This window comes from Trematomus bernacchii, unplaced genomic scaffold (genome assembly GCF_902827165.1).
Source record: "Trematomus bernacchii unplaced genomic scaffold, fTreBer1.1, whole genome shotgun sequence".
NCBI classification, from domain to species: domain Eukaryota; kingdom Metazoa; phylum Chordata; class Actinopteri; order Perciformes; family Nototheniidae; genus Trematomus; species Trematomus bernacchii.
In genome coordinates this window covers 8,109,515-8,129,243 of record NW_022987851.1, presented here as the reverse complement: position 1 = coordinate 8,129,243, position 19,729 = coordinate 8,109,515, and the positions used below count along the sequence as shown (strand labels likewise).

The 19,729-nt window shown below is 40.2% G+C and overlaps 1 protein-coding gene across 2 annotated transcripts in view; it reads right to left on the bottom strand.

Annotated features, from left to right (window-relative positions):
* Nucleotides 1-284: 284 nt before the first annotated feature.
* stim1a (stromal interaction molecule 1a) overlaps nt 285-19,729 on the bottom strand; it is a 28,253-nt gene continuing 8,808 nt past the window's right edge. The window contains exons 4-13 of one of the 2 annotated variants that reach the window (XM_034112925.1): nt 18,614-18,728; nt 17,125-17,236; nt 16,591-16,706; nt 13,397-13,574; nt 8,656-8,833; nt 7,230-7,397; nt 6,932-7,032; nt 5,324-5,553; nt 3,689-3,752; nt 285-2,977 (exon numbers count right to left, since the gene is read on the bottom strand). In XM_034112925.1, the coding sequence (XP_033968816.1) occupies nt 2,467-2,977; nt 3,689-3,752; nt 5,324-5,553; nt 6,932-7,032; nt 7,230-7,397; nt 8,656-8,833; nt 13,397-13,574; nt 16,591-16,706; nt 17,125-17,236; nt 18,614-18,728 (1,773 nt within the window). In that variant the 3' untranslated portion in view covers nt 285-2,466. The remainder of the gene's footprint in view (nt 2,978-3,688; nt 3,753-5,323; nt 5,554-6,931; nt 7,033-7,229; nt 7,398-8,655; nt 8,834-13,396; nt 13,575-16,590; nt 16,707-17,124; nt 17,237-18,613; nt 18,729-19,729) is intronic. The other variant, XM_034112924.1, reaches the window with a different exon arrangement.

Below are 19,729 nucleotides of genomic sequence, written 5' to 3'. Positions count from 1 at the left end.
CCTCATTGCTATATACACAGTGCAGTTTGGGTGGAGCGTTGTTGATAGGGTTGCATGCCAATACTTAACATACAACCACAGGGAAACTGCAATAATTCACCTGTTATGCTACATCAGCATTTAAATGTAAATTACAATTATGTTTCGGGGCAAACTTGTTGAGTGCACTGCCACTCCTGAAAAATAATATTTAAGAGAAGCCAACCTTTGTTGATTTCTACTGATCTGAGGTGTTGTGTAGTGTTGTGCAGAATGTGGTGTAATGTTCATACGAAATCAACTCATTTTTCATTCAAAATAGTTTATTGCTATCATGCAGGAGTGCCGTAAAAGTCTAGACCATCACAGAAGATGCAAAATTGTCATTTTCTCTGTACAAATATACTGTGTGAATTCATAAATAGAAGCTGAAAATGAAGAGAAAGAAGAAGTAGGGTGGGTAACTCTTTTTGACCCAATATAGGTTTGTTACAGCATTTGACATGCATCAACAATACAGTGCATTATACTCGGAGCAGACAGACACACGCACACATTCAGATGGCAAAAACATTAACAGCTCTGTCGTGCAAAGAGGTACAAATGACACTTTAAAAAAAAAAAAAGTACCAGTAGGAAATCCATTTTTTTGTTGTTGCTGGTTTCTAAAATAAAGCATTCAAACAAGTCGTATACATTTAGACCACCTGTTACATTATGAGGCCGTCGAGGCCCACTGTGTCGTCTGCAGCACTTTTTGGTTGTTCATTGGTCAGGAACACCCTAAGTGTACTGGCGTCCTTACTACTTTAGCAATCACCTACAACTACTGATGCATAGTTCTGTGCTCATATGAAGCTGTCAATATTAAAACTGGCACAATGTTTTTTGCTGCGATAATCTGAGAGTAGTAATTATCTGTAACAAATGTAAACATATTGTACTGATGATACTGTTACAGGAACATTACCCTCTGACATTCAGCATTGAAGCTCAGGAGATACATTACACACTGTTCATATAAAGCATGTGTTCTTTGTAAAGGGGGCGCACACACTACATATACAAAGGCTTCTGACAGTTTGGATAGATTTGGCACTTTGACATGACTCGTTAAGCTAAATCTTCCATAAAAGGTGAATTGTAAAGGAGTTAGAACTTAAACATTTATATCAAACAGAGCAAATTAATTTGCCTGGTAACTATAGCCCTTACCAGCACCCATCTTAAACCGACAAACTGCTGAGAAGTTTTCATTCTCAGCTAAATAGTTATTTAAACAAAATCAATAGGACTGGGGAAAGCAGGAGCCAAAAGGAACGGTAAACTTGAACCAAATCTTAAAACACAAAAGATTACTCTTTGTCAAATAGTTCAGTAAACATGTGCTTTAGTATTTTGTGTTAAAATCTTTGATATATATGTTGTCTCGGTATATAATGTACTTTTTTCTCTGATGTAACTTTTAAATTCAATACAAAGATAAATAAAAGCACAATAACACGCAGTCTCATAAGTCATGATGTTCTTGGTAATCGACGGAGAAACTACAAACGTTGATCACTACCTACTCCATTGAGGAAACGTGATATTCCAAATATGAATCAGTGGTTAAACTTGTTGGCATGTTTTAAAAGCTAGACACTTAAAGCAAAGCATTTCTCTCACTCTCATGCACTCGACACCTAAATACTAAAAGTAAAGCAAAATATCTAATGCTGGAATTTGATGGTCCTTTTGTAACTTGTTAAAGTGAAATTGACTTTATTGTAAACATCTTGAGATCCAATGTTACACATTATTAATATCTATATTATTTCTAAATCAACCAATAGCTGAAATTGCTGTTCCCAAAATGATCTTTATGTCACTGTTGTACCACTCTTGAGATTGTATTGACTACTCTTCAGTTTGAGGATCTCTTGATTGTGTCATTTACTCTGCCAGAAGAGACAGGGAAAATGGTAACCTTCGATAAAAAACTAAGTATTGAGTGAAACAAAGAGGTGCACATTCACTTTGAACGTGTAGGCTAGTTGGTTAGGTAGTAATAAAAGAAACATCAAGTGTTGTCTAAGCAGGTTAACAACATAACCAAGCAAACACTAAGAGCATTCAAGTAGCCTACCAGTCAAACAAAAGTGAAGACATGCAACATGTTAAATATTTAGGAACAAGAAAGAAAACTGGTGACAAAACATTTGCCTTTGGGACTGGCACAACTTCCTGCAGAATAAATAATACTTTACATTCCAATATACAAACTTACCCATTCCCCACATATTGAACATTGACCAAAAAGCAGATAAAACTGAACATCTGGTTGCTCCCACAGTTTCTTAGAGTAGGTGTCGTACCTACCAAAAGATGCAACGGCAACAAATTGTACCATCTTTTCACCATTAAAGAACCCATAAAACTTTTCTCAAAAACAGACCAGAGGAATACAGTCACACAGCATTGATAGCCCTGTAGTTCATGTAGCCCTTATTTCCTCTGTTTCTTGAAGATCTTGAAGGTGTGTTTCTTGCGGCTGGCAGTGGAATCTGTGTCTTCTCCAGTAGAGCCGCTGTCCTCCTCCAGCGGGCTCTTCTTGGAGGACAGCTGCGGGATGCGAGTGTTGGCCTTTGCCCCCACGGCCCCTGGTTGACCCCCAGTAGGTGACGGAGTGTCAGGTTCAGTGGAGTTGGGGCTGAGGGAGCGGGACGACTCGGACATACTTTGGATCTCTGCCAGGGTGGGACTCTGCTCCAAGCCGTACATCTTCTTCATGAGTATTGGGCTGTCATGGCCAAGCTCTACGGGACTGACCTCAAGAATGCGGTTCCCTCCGTTGGGGGTGTACGCATGCAGAGACACGGTGTCATCTGCCCGACCAGATATGCTGTGCATGAGAGAGACGGGCTTGATAAGGTGGCCTTTGGAGCTGTAGGCAGATAGCCGATCACCAACTTGGGAGAGAGACAGGGAGGAGTCAGAGTCCGAGCGATTTAGGTCTCTGTGGGGGGACAGAACACACAAGTTAGAGCAAGATTAAGTTAAAAGAAAAGGTAAAGACTTGCATGCTGGGGTTTGTCTACACAATGCCTGCAAAGCCACGGACACACGCTGGGCACAGCCTGGACACTGGAACTCCACACTTGTTAGTTGTGCAGACAGAGAACAAGAACACTGAGAGGTTAAAAAGAGTAAATGTGTAGATTATGAGATGCTTCATGACGTGGAAAAGAAACGAAAGAAAGCAGGACAAAATCAAATGTGTTTTTTTTTTAACCACTTGCTTTCCCTTTTTAATACATCAACGCACATGCGATGTGTGTAAAAGAACTGGAAAAGAGATGGATACCCGAAGCTGGCGCTGCGCTCTGCATTGGAGACCTCGGAGAAAGTGAAATCAGGAATGGGGTCCATGGGCTGGAAAGAAGAACCATGATATATATGGGAGGAATGATGCGCTGCAACACCGGACACAGAGCTGGGCAAGCAGTAGGAAGAGGAGGACAAAGAGGACTGGGGATGGGGATGGTGATTGAAGTTGGAAGCACAGATGATGGAGGGGTGAGACACAGCCGAGGACAGAGGAGGCAGAGGGAGAGAGTCGAGCTGCCCGAACGACTGGCTGCGTGAGTTTGAGAAGGCAGCCCTGGACCTGGATGCATACAGGGCACCCTCTCCCTGATGCCCAGCCAACAGGCAACTGTCTACCAACCTCTGGGAGCCCATGGCCAACTGGGGGTCAATGTGGCGTTGGCGCAGAGACATCATACTGGGAGCTGTGGGCACAAAACAACAGCATTATCAACAACCACTTGGTAAATAAAGACTGACGGACACAGGGAGACTGCCTGGGATTAGTGGAAAGATACTCAGGTGCAGGGAAACATTTATCCTGACTTAAAACAGATTTAAAGCTTGTAATATGATTAAGACGCCAAGAAAAACCTCATTTAATAATATAAAATCCCTACACCACTGTTTTATGTTCTTGTCCTCACAAGGAAAAATATAAAAATCAAAAGGAGAAATCAAACCAACTTGAACTGCTTGTTTGAATTAATAAATAAAAACATAATTCAGTAATATTTTGCCCATTTACAATAAAAGTAATAGACAAATCACATTGGGAGGAGAGCAGGAGTGCACTGGGAAGACAAGATTTAGAGGAGAGGTGGAAAGCAAGCAACTAAGGAAAGGTAAGATGAACGCAGCATGGAGTCGTTGCTTATTGTCCAGTTAAATAAATGTAAAGGCTCCGTGGGGTTTTGAGTCAGGGGAAGAGGCAGGGGTGTCAAACTGAGGGTTGGACTAGGGCATGAATAAATGGCCAACCACGAATTTTCCTCATGTGCCGACAGTCTGAACCGACAGACCACAAGTCGCTGGCTCGCCGCTCCAACAGTCGGGGGCCATCTGTAGTTAGCCCAATGAGACAGCAGTGCAGCCAAATGCCAAGAGAAGTGGTGGAGGAAGAGAGGGGAGTGAGATAGGGAGTGCAGTTAATGTTGATAAAAAGATTTACTCACTATTGCGGCGGGAAAAGGACTCTGCAGAACAAGTTTCGCCTGCAGTTAGTCAAACCCATACTAAGCGTGTCAAGGTCGGTCATAATAATAAGTCAAATATTGAGCTCATAACGAGGTGGAAAGACATGAAGTGTTCTTAATGAGATGGGTGTGGTTGATGTGTTTACCTAAGAATTCTAAAATTCAATAATAATGAGTTTTGTACATTAGGATTTTGTAAAAGATGAGGCAGTTTTAGTGCATTTTTTTGTCTCATATGTAACCTTAATAAGAAATTAAGTTAGGCACTGGCTGCATTTAATACACTTCCATTAGTTTTACCCATTTGACTTCAATCTAATACTAAAAGGTTTGTAGCACACATTAGGACACAACCACTACAAATAAGTTTGCACAAAAAGGTGTTCTCATTAAGAGGTGTATTTTTCTTGACATTTCAATTTCCAGAGGAAAGTCACAGGAGTAAGTTCAGTCTCCATTATCGACTAAGTCAAGTGAACACTTTTATCCAAAAATGAGAACATTCAACAAAAAGCATTCAACTGGAATTGTGTGAAAAAAGATCAAGACAATTATGTGGATTTACAAGGTACATCTTACACAACTGTAAAACAACACTCATTCAATCGTAGACATGTGTGACGCTCACTATCTCCATCACCAGGAAGGCCACAAACACAATTTCAGTTTGTGTTATGGAATAAAAGGTCCAAATTCTCATGTGGGCTGATATCTGGATTTTCCCAGCAGGCCCATGGAATGTTTAGGGGTTCGTTTGCTACTCCCCATAGACTGGACAAGAGATTCGGAGGAACTCTTACATTGCAGAGTTCCAGGCACGAAATCCTCGTCCATGTCGTCCATGTCCTCAGACATCATGAAGTGCTGAGGCGTCGCTCTGCCGCTCGAGTGGCTGCCATCAAGGTTGAGGGACGAGGCCAGAGAAGGGAGGCCGGGGTTGTTGACGATGGTGAAGCCGGTGAGGATCTCGATCTGCTGCCAACGGTGAAGCCTCTCACGCAGAGCAGCCGTCACCTCACCCAGGGCTTGTCTATGGAAGAGGAGGAGAAAAAAGGAGAGGGGAAATAAGTTCAGAGGAAAAAGGAGATTATTATTATTATATGACTTTATTAGGAGACAAAATATCCAAAACTGGAACAAGTAAGTTACCTGTTAACCAATTTTATAGTTTAGAGCAGTGGTTCTCAAATGGGGGTACGCGGACCCCTAGGGGTACGTTGGAGTACTGCAGGGGGTAAGTGAGATTTATTTTATGTTAAAGTGGACCTATCATGCTATATTTTAATAATATAGTGTAGGACCATACCTATATAAGGCATATTTATACTTTTTTTTTCTTCAAAATACCAAACAGATCATGCATTTTAGCCATGCCTCATTTTGCTCAATTTGCACTTTTTTTAGCCTTGTTTTTGCCTGATTGGTGGAGTTGGCCCAATAGCCGTAGCGCCACTGTCCTGACGTCAGGACAGTGTTCAAATCTGGATCAGTTTTTATCAGATCCGTCAGATCTCTTTTTTAGAGATTTGGGTATGGAGGAAAATAGAGAGGGTTGTGTTTTCTGACACTTGGTGAGTTCCCTGGAACACCGGGGACACATATTCATGTTTAAAAGACGTACAAAAGTGCATTTTGCATGATAGGTCCCCTTTAATGAAAGAGTTTATATTAACAGAGTTACACATATTTCAAAACACGAAGTCTAATAACTGCAGTTGCCTCCCTGTCAGAATGACAAAGATCCTCAGTGAAGCACAAGCCCATGTTTCTCACCAAATTGTAAGTACAACTTATTAAAAAGATCAGTTCAATGCAACTAATGTCGTCTTAGTGTTATTGCATGATATTAAAATTGGTTTGCCATGAATTTAGTGATGGATTGTAAACATTTGAAATGTAGCATTTAAGTGTTTCTCAGTTACAAGGTTGTTTTAATAAATCAGACACTGATGGTGCAGCGCTGTACTGTACCTCTTTATATAGGCTTTTTTCCCCTAACAAATAGTTTTTGCGCTGATCAGGGGGTACTTGGCTGAATTTTCTTTCCAAAGGGGGTACATTAATGAAAAAAGTTTGAGAATCACTGGTTTAGAGAACCAAAATGAAAAAGAAAACTATCCAAAGAGCAAGAAATCATTAAATGTGCTGTTGAGTGAGCTACAGTTTGGGTAGTCCTACACCATTTTGTTTTCCATTATAGACCACATCCTGTAACTCTGATGGTTAATATGCTGTTCAGAACAAAGAGTAAAATACAGAGGAGTGCAGTGAATGCTTTTGACCCGCCCTCTGTAATGTTAATGCTGTCCAAATGGGTTCTAAAGTCACATGTTATTTTGCTAATTAAAATGCTGCTTATTTTCTAAAAGTGTAGGAAAAGTATTCCACCATTACATTCTGCAACTTACTTTGCAGACAGTATTTTGTGGTCCACATCATCCAGAGAGGAGCTGTGAGCCACGTGGAAAGTCCCAAAGAGAGTGTTCCTCTTCTTCTTTATCTTCTCTGCCTGAGAAAACAAATGAACAAACATTTATCTCTGCCTCATGGACGTTATCCACACACAGATAGTGCCACATTTAAGTGTGACAGTGAAGTTGTAAATAGCAGCTTTGGAATAGGATTCAGGAATTGAAACCCAATCATTAAAGCGATATTATGAACTAAAACAGTATGGCTTTCCCCTTCAGGTTTCGACATGCTTACCCCTTCTTTGGCCACCAGGAGCTGCCGTTCAGCATTTTGCTTCTTGATGTTGTAGTACTGCACTTCCACCTCATGGGTGAGCTGCAGCCACTTCTGCAGAGACTCTGGAGGGGACCAGCTGCTCCGGGACTCCAGCTCCTTCTCTGCTTTCCTCAACGCCATGCGCACCTTTGACACATGACAACCATTAGATGCATTAACACATACAATGACACAACCATAAATTGATCATTTCAATGCAACCAAAATGCAAGATTAGTTTGTTGACTGCTTCTTAAAAGGACCACTTTGACCAACTAGATGCGTCAGATGCACATTGACTGAGTTACTGTAAAGCATTTGCATTTATATGAACCACAGCACATCATTTGCCTACATGCAGTTGGATCATAAAAGGGACAACAAAAACAAATTGGTGAACGTCTGATGAAAGAAGTTATTGATGCAAAGAATACATTCACATAAAACATTGATAGCTTTTGTCTGTGTTTGTCCATCTGCCTAAGCATAGCAAAAATAATTATTACATGGACAACGAATTTAAATACTTTAGTTTAAACCTCATAATAATGAAACTTTAAAAAAGGATTTTCAGTTCATTTGTAAAGATGATAACAATATATTTGTAAATCCAGTTTAAACAGACTAGGTTGTGGCAATGGTGAAATACATATTTTTAAGCTGGTTAACATCACTGTTCTAATTATATGTGGAAATACCTAATGGTATGGTGACCTCGTAAAGAAACAAGCTGAATATAAATGTGATGTTGAAACTGTAGAAGCCATCACATCTCTCCTTACACATTGTAGGCTACCTAATTTGCCATGGGGGGTGTTTCCTTCCCCTCAAAATGTCCTAGCATAGGGTAGGTAACATACTACACATAATGAAATGTGTACAGTTGTGTGGGCCTGTAATTTGATATTAATCAACACACAATTTATAGAAAAATCTATCCAACATCTGAAAACAGTCACCATGTTTTCTAACACACACATTCAAAAGACTTACATCTAACTCTTCTCCTAACCTCAAAGGCAATTAAAACCAACATGTTTAAAGAAGCAAGAGTTGAGGAATGATGGACACCTGCCTCCTGAATATGGGACTGGGAAACTACGCAACATCTGAAGGCCTAGCATGTTTCCAATGTTTCTGAATAAAAAACATACTGTGACAAAAGTGTGGATCACTGTGATAGTCCTTAAAGCTAGTATTCATGTTTTCTTAATTGTGTGGGATGTGCTGTGTTGTTCCTGCCAAAGTCCTAATGGACAAAGACTTCAGTGGGCGTATTTATGCGATAGTCAGTGTGAATCTGATAAAACTAAAACATACTGTGCAGTTGCCACCCTGGAAGTTCATTCTAGTCACTCTGTGTTGAAGGACCATGATTGAATCACAACTATTTATTCAAAAGTACCTGATCCAGCTCTTCCTCTGCATACTTTTGGCGACTCAGTTCGTTCACTGTGCCCTCGCGCAGCTCCCTCAGACGTTGGGCCTCCTGCTTGGCTGAGTCAATCTCATCCCTCATCTTCTGCTCCAGGTTCACCTTCTCCACTTCTACCGTACGGTGCTCCTCTTGGGCGATCTGCAGCCTGAGACAAAGAGAGGGACAAAGAGAAACAATTATTTTCACATAGCGTAGTAGTTGCCAGTGTCTGTGGGCATTTTTGCGGGCAGGCGTGACGTGATAGCATGTGAGTGCCATGTATGTGCAGAATGCAAGACTTGCATCAGCTATGTAAAACCGGAAACAATGGCTAACATGAAGAAAGCACAGAGCCGTGGTCAGCTGCTGGCATGCTCACAATAAACTGACATCAGAGGGACACAGCGAAGAATAGGAACAGCTGCACAGTGTAACTCTAGAACAGTACAGTGTGGTACCCGATGCTCCTGGAGTGTCATGTGTGTTGCTTTGTACGGGGGTTATTTTTAGGATAGCCTCTTAAAAGAAAGTCTACTTTTAAATATCAGGGCTTGTGAGCCATGACATAATTATTTTTAAACATATCATATATGCAGTAGCTGTAATCTGTAAAAAGACCTCTCAGCACATCCATTGTGATTAAGATAGATTGGGAATCTACACCATTTAAACCAAGAAATAGACTATTAACCAAGCTAATGTTGGTGATCTAGTGTGATAACACTTGCCATGAAATGTTGCTTTTTCATAGTCTTAAGACACTTAAGGGCAGGAAGCAGTATTATTTTTCAGTCTCTAGGGAGAAGTAGAAGAACTCTTCTTGTGTCTGGCCACACACAACAACAGAGTGAGCACAGAAATTAAAGGTGATTCAGAGAGCTGGCCATGGAAAATGTGGGTGGTGGGCGGTCCTGCTAATGCTTTTGACCCTGACCCCTGCCATTCTCTAGCTAAGAGAACACGCCAAATGCTGTTTCCCCTGACCTGCATTGCAGGGATTACAGACTGCAGACAGAAAGTCTCTGCAAACACAAGGTAAAACATAACCCATATCTTATATGCTGATACTATATTATTTATCTTACTTCCCTTACCCCCAACACAACTTTATGAACAGATAAAATGATATGTGGAAGAAAATAAGCATTTGAATGCTTATCACATGCAGTGTTTTTTTCCTTGTTGCCAGTCCTTTTCAAGGATGTCTGTGTGGTGAATTAGCAGTAGGGCAGTCATGCTTAACACATCTCCCACCAGTGAGGCAGGGGTTAGGTCAAACAGGGCTTTAATAGGCAAGCAGGAAATCCAGCTACAGCCAAAGCCCCTCCCGCTGCCTCCCAACAGTGCAGTCACGGCTAGGCCAGGCTACTTGATACCACCACAGGATCTGCTTGAATGCATGGAAAGACAGCAGCTGGCAGCAGGGATCAGGAAGCAAAGCACGCTACAGACAGAGGACATTTCTCTCTCTCTCTCTCCATCAGCTCCAAAAACATGACCTGTCTTGAAGGTGTCATCTTGCGAGTCATACTGACCTACAATTTAATATAATATAACATCCCAGAGTCCTTGGCTGTCCTTTTATAACACTTTAACACTTCAAACCAAGTGCGCAATGTCTGAGAATCTTCATTGTTGTTAGAGTAGATACACAGGTTAACTTGACTGCTAAAGATTGTCTTTTGATTATTAATACATAAGCCAGTGCAAAACCCAGTGTAATTAAAAGGCATTTTAAAATGTTTATGCTTCATGAGACTTTTTTCTTTTCACAAGACAATTGATTTGCTTGTCTGCTATTTCAACACAGAATGGATTTAAATGTGGTTGCACAACATTATTTTTGTTATGGTATGTACAGAAAATGCTGAATAAAATCTGCACAAGTGCACCTTTACGATGTATTAAAAGTTATCTTGTTTTGATCTGCAGGCTAGAATTAAGTATGAACAATTAGCTGAGCAAAAAAGAAATGTCAAAGCCAACTTCAATGTTGGGAGTGGCAGGTGTGTTTTGAAAAGCGATTGAAGTATAAAGCCACAGAGGGAAAACATAGCTGGCAGGCAACCAAAGGGAAAAAGCTGGACCTCAATTGTCTGACCCAAATAGAGCAGTCAATGGCTCTTCAGTAGGCAAATACAACTACAAAAAAACCCTCTTCTCCTGTAGTGCACTGCCCCAAAAAAAGCAATGCACCTTATATTATACAGTATAAAATATGAATACATGGGAGCCATGACTGACTTGCTACAGTAAAGTAGGAGGCGGTGTTACTTCAGAAGGTCCAGGCCTCATTTCAGTCAGTGAAACCTAAGTCTTGTCTTAACAGTCTATTTGCTGTACATCAGATCACATTTCAACAATCTGCATCCCCTAAACATCCAGCTGACACAACTCATTTGGGTAATAAGGGTACACATAACAGCTCATCCCCCCCTGGTTCAATATCCCCAAGCATTGGACCAGAGACGTTATGCAGTCATGTGGCAACACATGTCGCTGCTCCCCAGAGGTCAATCTGTTTCCAAGCTGGACACTCATTGACCTTTCTATTACAAACAACCTGAGGTCAAATTCAACTTTGTACACAATTTCAAAAACAAATAAATATATTTTATGTAAATATCCTGCAGAAAAGTCATTGGTCCACGAAGATGAATCCTTCAGTTTTAAGTAATAAAACAAGCCGACCACCAACTATCAAACTATACAAAATGATATATTTGTTCCTTCCTTAACGAGCAAGTTCCTCTATGACGGGGTTTAATACCACTACAGGGAAGGAAGTCACCTATGAAAAGTTGCTTTTCATGTAAGGTTTTCCCCCACCCCCTGTGCACCTAATCCTATTAAAAGTAAAAAAAAAAAAAACCCTGCTCTGTGTTAAAGAAGAAGCAATCTTTGAGTATCCTTTAAAGGAATAAAAGGAAACAGTGCACGCTTCAAGCACATTCCGAGCATACCTTGAAGCATTAACAGGACCAAAATAGTTAGATTTGGCTTGAAACACTCAATCATTCATCATGACACTGCATTTATTTTAAAACATATCCTCTTAAAACATTACATCATTAAGGCAGACATTGCCTGATGCTTCTAAGGCTGGAATACACCAGGTGTCAGTATGTAGTATTCTGTGATAATGCAGACACAAGCTTTGTATGTAGGGCTGCTCAATTAATCGTATTTTAATCGCAATTACGATTATGGCTTGCAACGATTACGAAAACAACGTAATCGAAATAAAACGATTATTTTTTTATTATTACTTTTTTTTTTCAAATTAATTTTTTTTTTTTTTCAGTTGAATTATACTTAAAGTTCAGGGTAATCAACTGTTAAAAACATACTGTTCAAAAAAAAATTCTCCAATAAATTGATGTTTTCAAAGTAAATGGATAATCGTTTTTAATAATCGTGATATCAAGTATTGACCCAAATAATCGAGATTATGATTTTTGCCATAATCGAGCAGCCCTATTTGTATGGCTTAACTGCTAGGTTACTTTTAATTCCTCCTCAAAGTTAAAAGCATGATTACGGGTGAGGGCTGGAAAGACACTGGGCTGCTAAACTGAGAATCTCTTCACCATAGTCTGATACAGAGTTAGAATTACTCCAGCCAGTGCTACCAAAAATACTCACTGTCACAATCAAAAGTATGCGGGCTTAACCCTGATGGTCTTGACACACCTGTTCTTTGGCCTTTCAAAAGTCTGAGCAGAAATGCCGGGGAAAAATGTGGAGAACACTGCACTAGAGTGTTGCATCAGCTTGTGAATGCAATGCTGTGTTGCAGGCGAATGGTAACTTAGAGGACACTTCCTGATTGGTGACATGTACAGAGTTGTAAAACCAGATTTAATAACATTCCAACTGTCCAAACGACACACCTAAACAAAGAGTGTACTGATGTGTCCTTGAACCATTAACACATTTATATTAGAAGTATCTTGTCATATAATTTATCATCGGTCTGCCTATTTCCATCTACGCAACATCAACCGCCTCCGCCTGTCCCTTAAAAGGTGGGGTAGGTAAGTTTGAGAAACCGGCTCGAGATCGTTAGAATTTGAAATAGCACTTAAGATATTCATTGCCATCGGGATGTTAAGAGCATTCCATGGAATATAACAAAAAGTGTATCTCGAGCCGGTTTCTCAAACTTACCTACCCTACCTTTAACCCTAAGACCACCGCCATTCTTGTTCACACCCTGGTCACTTCCCGCATCGACTACTGCAACTCCCTTCTCTTTGGTCTCCCTCTCAAATCCATCCACAGACTTCAACTGGTTCAGAACTCTGCCGCCCGCATCATCACCAGAACCCCCTCCATTAACCACATCACTCCTGTTCTTCAGGAGTGATGTGGTTAATGGAGGGGGTTCTGGGGTTCTGGGGTCCACTTTAATTTAAAATGTGCCACTTAGGCCAATTGAATCACTTATTGGTCTAAATGTATGTCCACTGAAGCATAGTGCACCTCTAACTGTGTTGCACCTCCCATTTTAGAACAATGTGGCTCTGATCATGCAATCCTGTGAAAGTGATGACTTGTGCCATGCAGTTGAACTATACTTTAGAAAAGATGGTGCGAATAAATGTAGTTATAATATGAGGACTAAAACAGGATGTGCATTAATTTCCGTGCTTTATGAGGAAACTACTGGGGTGTGTGCACAGCGTTTAACATATTGCTTGTGTGGGAGGTGTGGAAAAACCCTCACTTCTGTTGCAGATCATGCAGGCTCTGCTCAGCTCTCTGCAGGCCGTCCAGGTCCTTCATCATCTTCTTCATGTGATCCTTAGAGTAGCGATTCTGGATGAAGGCAAACCAGCAGCCACCCATGCCAATGACTATTGACACAACCAGCATGAAGTCCTTCAAGTGGCTATGTCTATTCACTGATAGAAAGAGAAAAATCAATTAGAGAAGTTACATTTTAGCATTTTAATAAACACAAAACATCTCAAGTGCTGACAGTAAAGGATCTATATTTCAGCCAGGCAACATCTATGTAGATCATACAGTTGTCTAACAATGAGCAAGTTTCACCAGGATGTGGTGAGGCTTGTGTTTGATATAGCCAAGTTATACACCCGCTGCAGAGTGACACAAATAGAAGAGTCAGTAGCACAGGTTCAGGTTGCGGTGAGAAGGCCTAGTGCAAAAGACCACGATAAAGCCAGCTTAACACTTCCTATTCCAGTCTGGTAACCAATGCTGATAAACATGCAGAGAAAACCAAACAATGGCAACTATAACATTCTGGTAAACATAAGGAGCTTGAAATGGAATCCTTATATTTACAAAGTGTGGGTATGCTGTCATGTTGTCATTGTAAGGGATTCATAGCTATTACAATTCACAGCAGCTAAAAAGCAGCTATCATCTGTGAGAAATCTTTGTTTCATTTCAACTTTCATGAGGCGAACTTCTATAATCTTAAAATCTGACCCAAAAAAAGGTTTGCTTTTATTTGTCATTTGTAGTTGTCATGCAGCAGCTTGACACACAGCTTGCATTTCAGCCTAGAAAGCCACACAGGGAGGCAAGTTTTTCTTGCAAAACCTGAAAAGGGGTGTGTGGGAAAGTGATGTCAAAACTATGACTTCTACTTCCTGGAGTGAGAGAAAAAGGAAGTAAAATTAGGATAACATGTCACTACACAAGCTTGTTTCTCTTAAGATATGATCAGGAGTACATTTCCCTTAAAAACAAAGTTCTCTACAAACATGTTCCTGCACTACTGGCTGATAATGACATAGATCAAAGTGAAATCATCATGTGGATCAAACTTCACATGAAACTTCACATGAACCCTCTGTATGCTCAAAGGCACACAACATTTCTAGCTTGTGATAAATGATCTTTCAGGAAGGCTGTGTATATTCCTGTGGAATTAGAAAGTCCATAAACACTGGTTCATCAGAGTCAGCTGTGCCTGCTATTGTGTCAAAGCAAAAACTAGAAGTGAGAAATAGAAAATATACAGGACAGCTGTAAACTACTGCTCCCATGTCTTCTTTGGCCGGTAGATGCAGGCCATTACCTTTAAGCCACGAGAGGAAAATCCCAAAGATGAGGTCATGGTATTTAACTGAAATGCATGTGTGCTAAATGTGTCTTTGGTCTGCATAGTGACTGGGAACAGATGCTTAAAAAAAGGAAATACTGTGCATTATCTCTGAGATAATATAAAACCATTTCCAAATGCTAGACTGTTCTCTATGTACTGCTACTATCAGACCTCAGCAGGAAACACAGTTTGCTTCCTGTCATCACTCAAGTTCTAGCAAATACTACATTGACTGCCTTACAGAATTACCACCCAGAGAGCATTAAGTGACATTTAATTAACAACAAAACTGGAAATGTCCTTTGGTTGATTATTTTGTACACAACAGTCCACTTGATTAAGATCAACCCATTGTGAGATGTGTCTTAAAATGCTGCTGCTCTACACAGTGTGTCACACTGACTATTAGTGGGACCCCCTGGCTTTGAGAGGCTGTCAAAGCCAGACGGTGCTCACAAATGTCTTCCTTCGGGTGTGATTCTAACAAAACACATTCACAATGACACATGCCAGACACAGACGACTACACACTGTCGCCCTGTGCAATCTCTTTCTAATGAAGAAGACTCCTTTCTTTGAAGGTTCATTACATTTTCTATGATGATCACACATATCTGCCCCTCAGAATCAATTCTCTTCAGCAGGGAGTCCCTGCACAACATAAATATGTGTGTAAACTCTAAAAATCCATATTGTTTTCAGCTTAGTATGGCAAATGTTTCATCTGCCAGGCTGTAACTAAGCTTGAAGGAACCAACCCTGTTTTTCTAGAAATCAACAAGGAGTTGGTCAGACGTTCTGGGAACAATATGTTAACACAGATTTCGTAAAAAAAAATGTAATGTGCTGCCAAGAGGAATGAAAGAAGAGACACACCCTATCCATTGTGAGGCAATGAAACCCTTAAGAGAAGAAAACAAATAGTAGTTACATATATGGAGCAGTATAACTGGAGAAAGAGAGGAGAGGATGAGAGCATGTTAATCTTACTACGCAGTGAAAAGCGTATTATCAAGTGGGGTCTAACTACGTCTCACTTCCTCACTCCCTGAAACCGACACAGGTGGTGACAGGACTACCCCAACATATCAAAGTTGGGACGACTGAAGTCAGTAAATCAGTGAGTAGATGATTTAGTGACTCGCATATTACAGGGACAAGGTACTGATTAAAAATGAGTCAGTAAAAGAACTGTGGTCAGGATATAGGAAATGGTGGTTTGCTGTTGAAACAAACTAAAAATCTTCCTAGTGATGTCTCACAGTAATAGTCTTCCAATGCAAGAGAATCAAGTCAAGTTTTCTCATGAGGGAGTGACATATGTGAACAAGTGTTGACTTGAAAGTTGAAGATGATTTCTAGCTCTCTGATAAGCGGTTTTCTGTGACGAAACCGGTTCCAACATATTGACATAGTATGAAAGCCTTATTTAGAAATAATGAGGCATTCTAGAAGTACATAAATGTCCAGGACGCAGGATCCCCAACATGTTTTTATACATTTTTTTATCTGCATCTGGATCAATATCTAAACAAAAATAATAACTGAAAACTACAATATGCAACAACAAAAAATGTGTATCCAGGTAAGCTTTTCATTTTAAATCTTCCCACTATGTTTTACAGAATTTTGCTGACAATGTTTTGAGTTTTCCTGCTTTTCTATAGAAGAGGTAACATCAATGAAGAGGTAACATCAATAAAGAGGTAACAAGAACTGAACTTTCCTCTCAACTCTGCTTAGGGGTGTGAAGTACCAACCAACTCATGTTGTATGATTGGTTGTATGAGTGTGTATGAATAGGAGCTGCAACATTAACAAAAAGGAATAACGTCACATACTCAGGGGTGCTCCAAACAGCACGGTGTCCAAAGATTTGAGCTGCAACTTTTGCACGTGGCTGCGATCCAGGATCTTCAGAATAGAGAGCGTCAGGGAGGTGTTCTTAACAGCCAGCCTGAGAGAGAACAGACACACAAAGTCATTATGCAGGAACAAGGAAGGAAGAGCAAAGGGTGTAATCCATTCTGAGCCATGTGTAACGTGACCCCTTAACAAATCTTTATTATCTATCATTCAGATTAAAAATCACAAACGGTCACTCGATACACTAGCTGCGGAAAATGAAATGAATGTTCTAAAACTGACACTGACTGATCAGAATAGGGAATGTAATAACTTATAAAGAAAGTCATTTAAATGGGATTTAATAGCTGGCAGTAAGAAGATGCATCAAATCCATGTTATGTGTTGGGGTCATGTCCACAGTGGCATCACTGTTGTACATTTGTGAGTTTAACAGTTTTATATAAACCACAACTTATTTGTGGTACATTTCACTTTGGAGAAGTTATAAAAGTCTTGACATATTTTACCTTGGCATGACGCTTCCATTAAAATTCATCTTGCGAAAGGCCTCGACATATTGTGGCAGTTCCACATAAGTGATGAGCCATTCCACCACCTCATCCAATGTCCAATTATACACTGTGGGGAAAAATAAAAACACATTTAGTTATAGTGCTCACAGATACTTATTCATCCAATTCCTGCAGACGTCCAGTATTGATAAGGCTCTAAGGTGCAGGTGCAGTTAGGAAGTACAACTAATATGTTCTTTATTGTTGCTCTCTTTCAAATGAATAAAACAATGGCTATGTGATAAAAAGCTGACTTGTATCATATGATGTTTGAGGGTCTTCTTATTGAATGGACAATGTACTTATAGACTTTTAGCACCTCATTTGAGAACAGTGACCCTCCACAGCATCTTTAAAACTCATTCCAAATGATCATGCGTTTTGCTTATTTAAAAAACAGGCTTACGGTAAAGATGCTACGAAAAAATGACCCAGCAATAAAGATGACTGCAGTACAGGCCCAGCAGAGCATCACATAGCACAACCTTTGCTACAGTCGGTATCTACTAACTTGTCCAATAATGGCTGTCCCTTAATGCCCCCTTTCTACCTACACTGCTGCTCTGAAATGAATATCAAGAGAGTCAGCACTGACCTGGTGGATATTGTTTGATTTTAAACCCAGTGAACAGAGCCAAAACAACCACCATATGCAACTACCATAACACTATCAAACTGCACTGTAAATACAACTTGATACATGAGACATATCAAACAAACATGGACAGCTGTATCCGGAATGGTCGCCTGTATCCTGTAGCGTAGCATACAGTGACCTGCCCATAGTGATAACCAGCAGAGACAACAGTGTGGGCTGTCTGTGTTAGTCTTATTTTCTTGGACAAAAACCCAGTTTCCTGGCTCCAAATCTCCAGAGCCTTGTCAAAAAACTGCATTGCAGGATAAGTCAGTGCTATGAGCAAAAAAGGGGGGAAAGGCAGCCAGAGCAAAGGGTGTGAATAGACATAAGTGCCAGATACGGCACATGAAAAGTGCTCTCAAAGAGTATACGATAGCCCAGTCAAACAGATAGGCAGAAGGAGGTGATAGTGAACATGTGAATTTTTCGTGCTGACAAGAGTCAATAAGAGTGACACACTTGCTGGTGCTGATAACTAGACTGCACTTTGCTTGACATGACATCTGATTGACTGTTGCGCAAGTGAGTGTCAAGCAGGGGAATGTGAGACCCACCCTTTCAGTCAGAAGAAAAAACTAACTCTAATTTACAAGCTACTAACAGACACTCAAAGTCACAAGGAGTGTTTCAATAAACAGTCAAATATCAAACAGTAAATATTAGCAGAGCGTGTCAATGCGGTACACAGTTTGCAGAAACAAAGTTTACAGTCTTTAAACTCAAACAAGCACAACACAAACGGAGAGATTGGCCTTTGTTTGCAGTCACTGCTGGTTTTAGTAGGAACATGTATCAAAGCAATACCTTCAGAGCCCTTCCAGGCCTTCCACAGGTCCTCCACACTGATGAACTGGTCGTCACCATGGAAGGTGTTGTGCTTGGCCTTGGGGTCATGGTAGTTAAGATCTTCTCTCAGGAACTGCAGAATGACAAGGATGTTTGTAATGGTTACAGAGAATACAGTGAAAGTATCGAGTCTCTGAAGTTTGAGCAATTCTGCAATCATGTCTAAATGTATCATTTTTTTTTAAAGCACACAATTATTATGTATTGATCTTGAACCATTTAGAACTGGTGATAATCTACATGAACATAATTGTAATCCCCTAAACCTGAACAACAGAGGTCTCTGGATTTCTTTTTGTATCTCTGTTTTAAAATGGCATGTTGACACCATGGCACCAAAACCCACATTTAGGGCACGAGTGGTAGTGGTCCACTACAAGAAATGGAACCACACAGGTGGTTGCCCACTATATCGTAGGCTTACTTAGTCACAAACATAACATCTTGCACTCCTACAAAAGCCAACTCATGCAACATCGGTGGAAACCAGTAATAAGTCATGATGCCTTTCTTTCTTGCTATATCTGTGTGGGAGGATTTCACTACAGAGATAGTCTGTACTGCAGGTGAAGTATCACGCTCCTCAAAGTATTGTCTTTGGAAAATGTGCATCATTGTGGCTAAGGCCTATTGCTTATTCTTTAAAGCCAGATGCAGACTTTGAACTGTGTCATGAAGAATTCAGCTATCCTCTATTTATTTACTGTATGATAACAGGAAGTCGGATTATTGTCTTTAAGTGCTCTTAATCGTTTTAAGCTTTCTATTTCCTGGCTCTGAGCCACTACAGATGTGCGTGCTCACTGTACAGACAGGGGTAGACATTAAGGGTAAAATTCCACTGGCCCAAGAGCATTCGTCCAAAAAATAGACTAATAATGAAGAAAATGAACACATTTGTTGCAATAGTCATTTATGCACAAACTACATTACTACAACATTTGAATCAGTTCTTCCTCGTTTTCCTCAATTGTTCAAATTTGGTTTATTAAAATAATTATATTGTGGTCATTGTTAAAAGAATTCTGCTATTATGAGTATATTATTAGTATAATGCGCTTTCTGCCTTCCTGT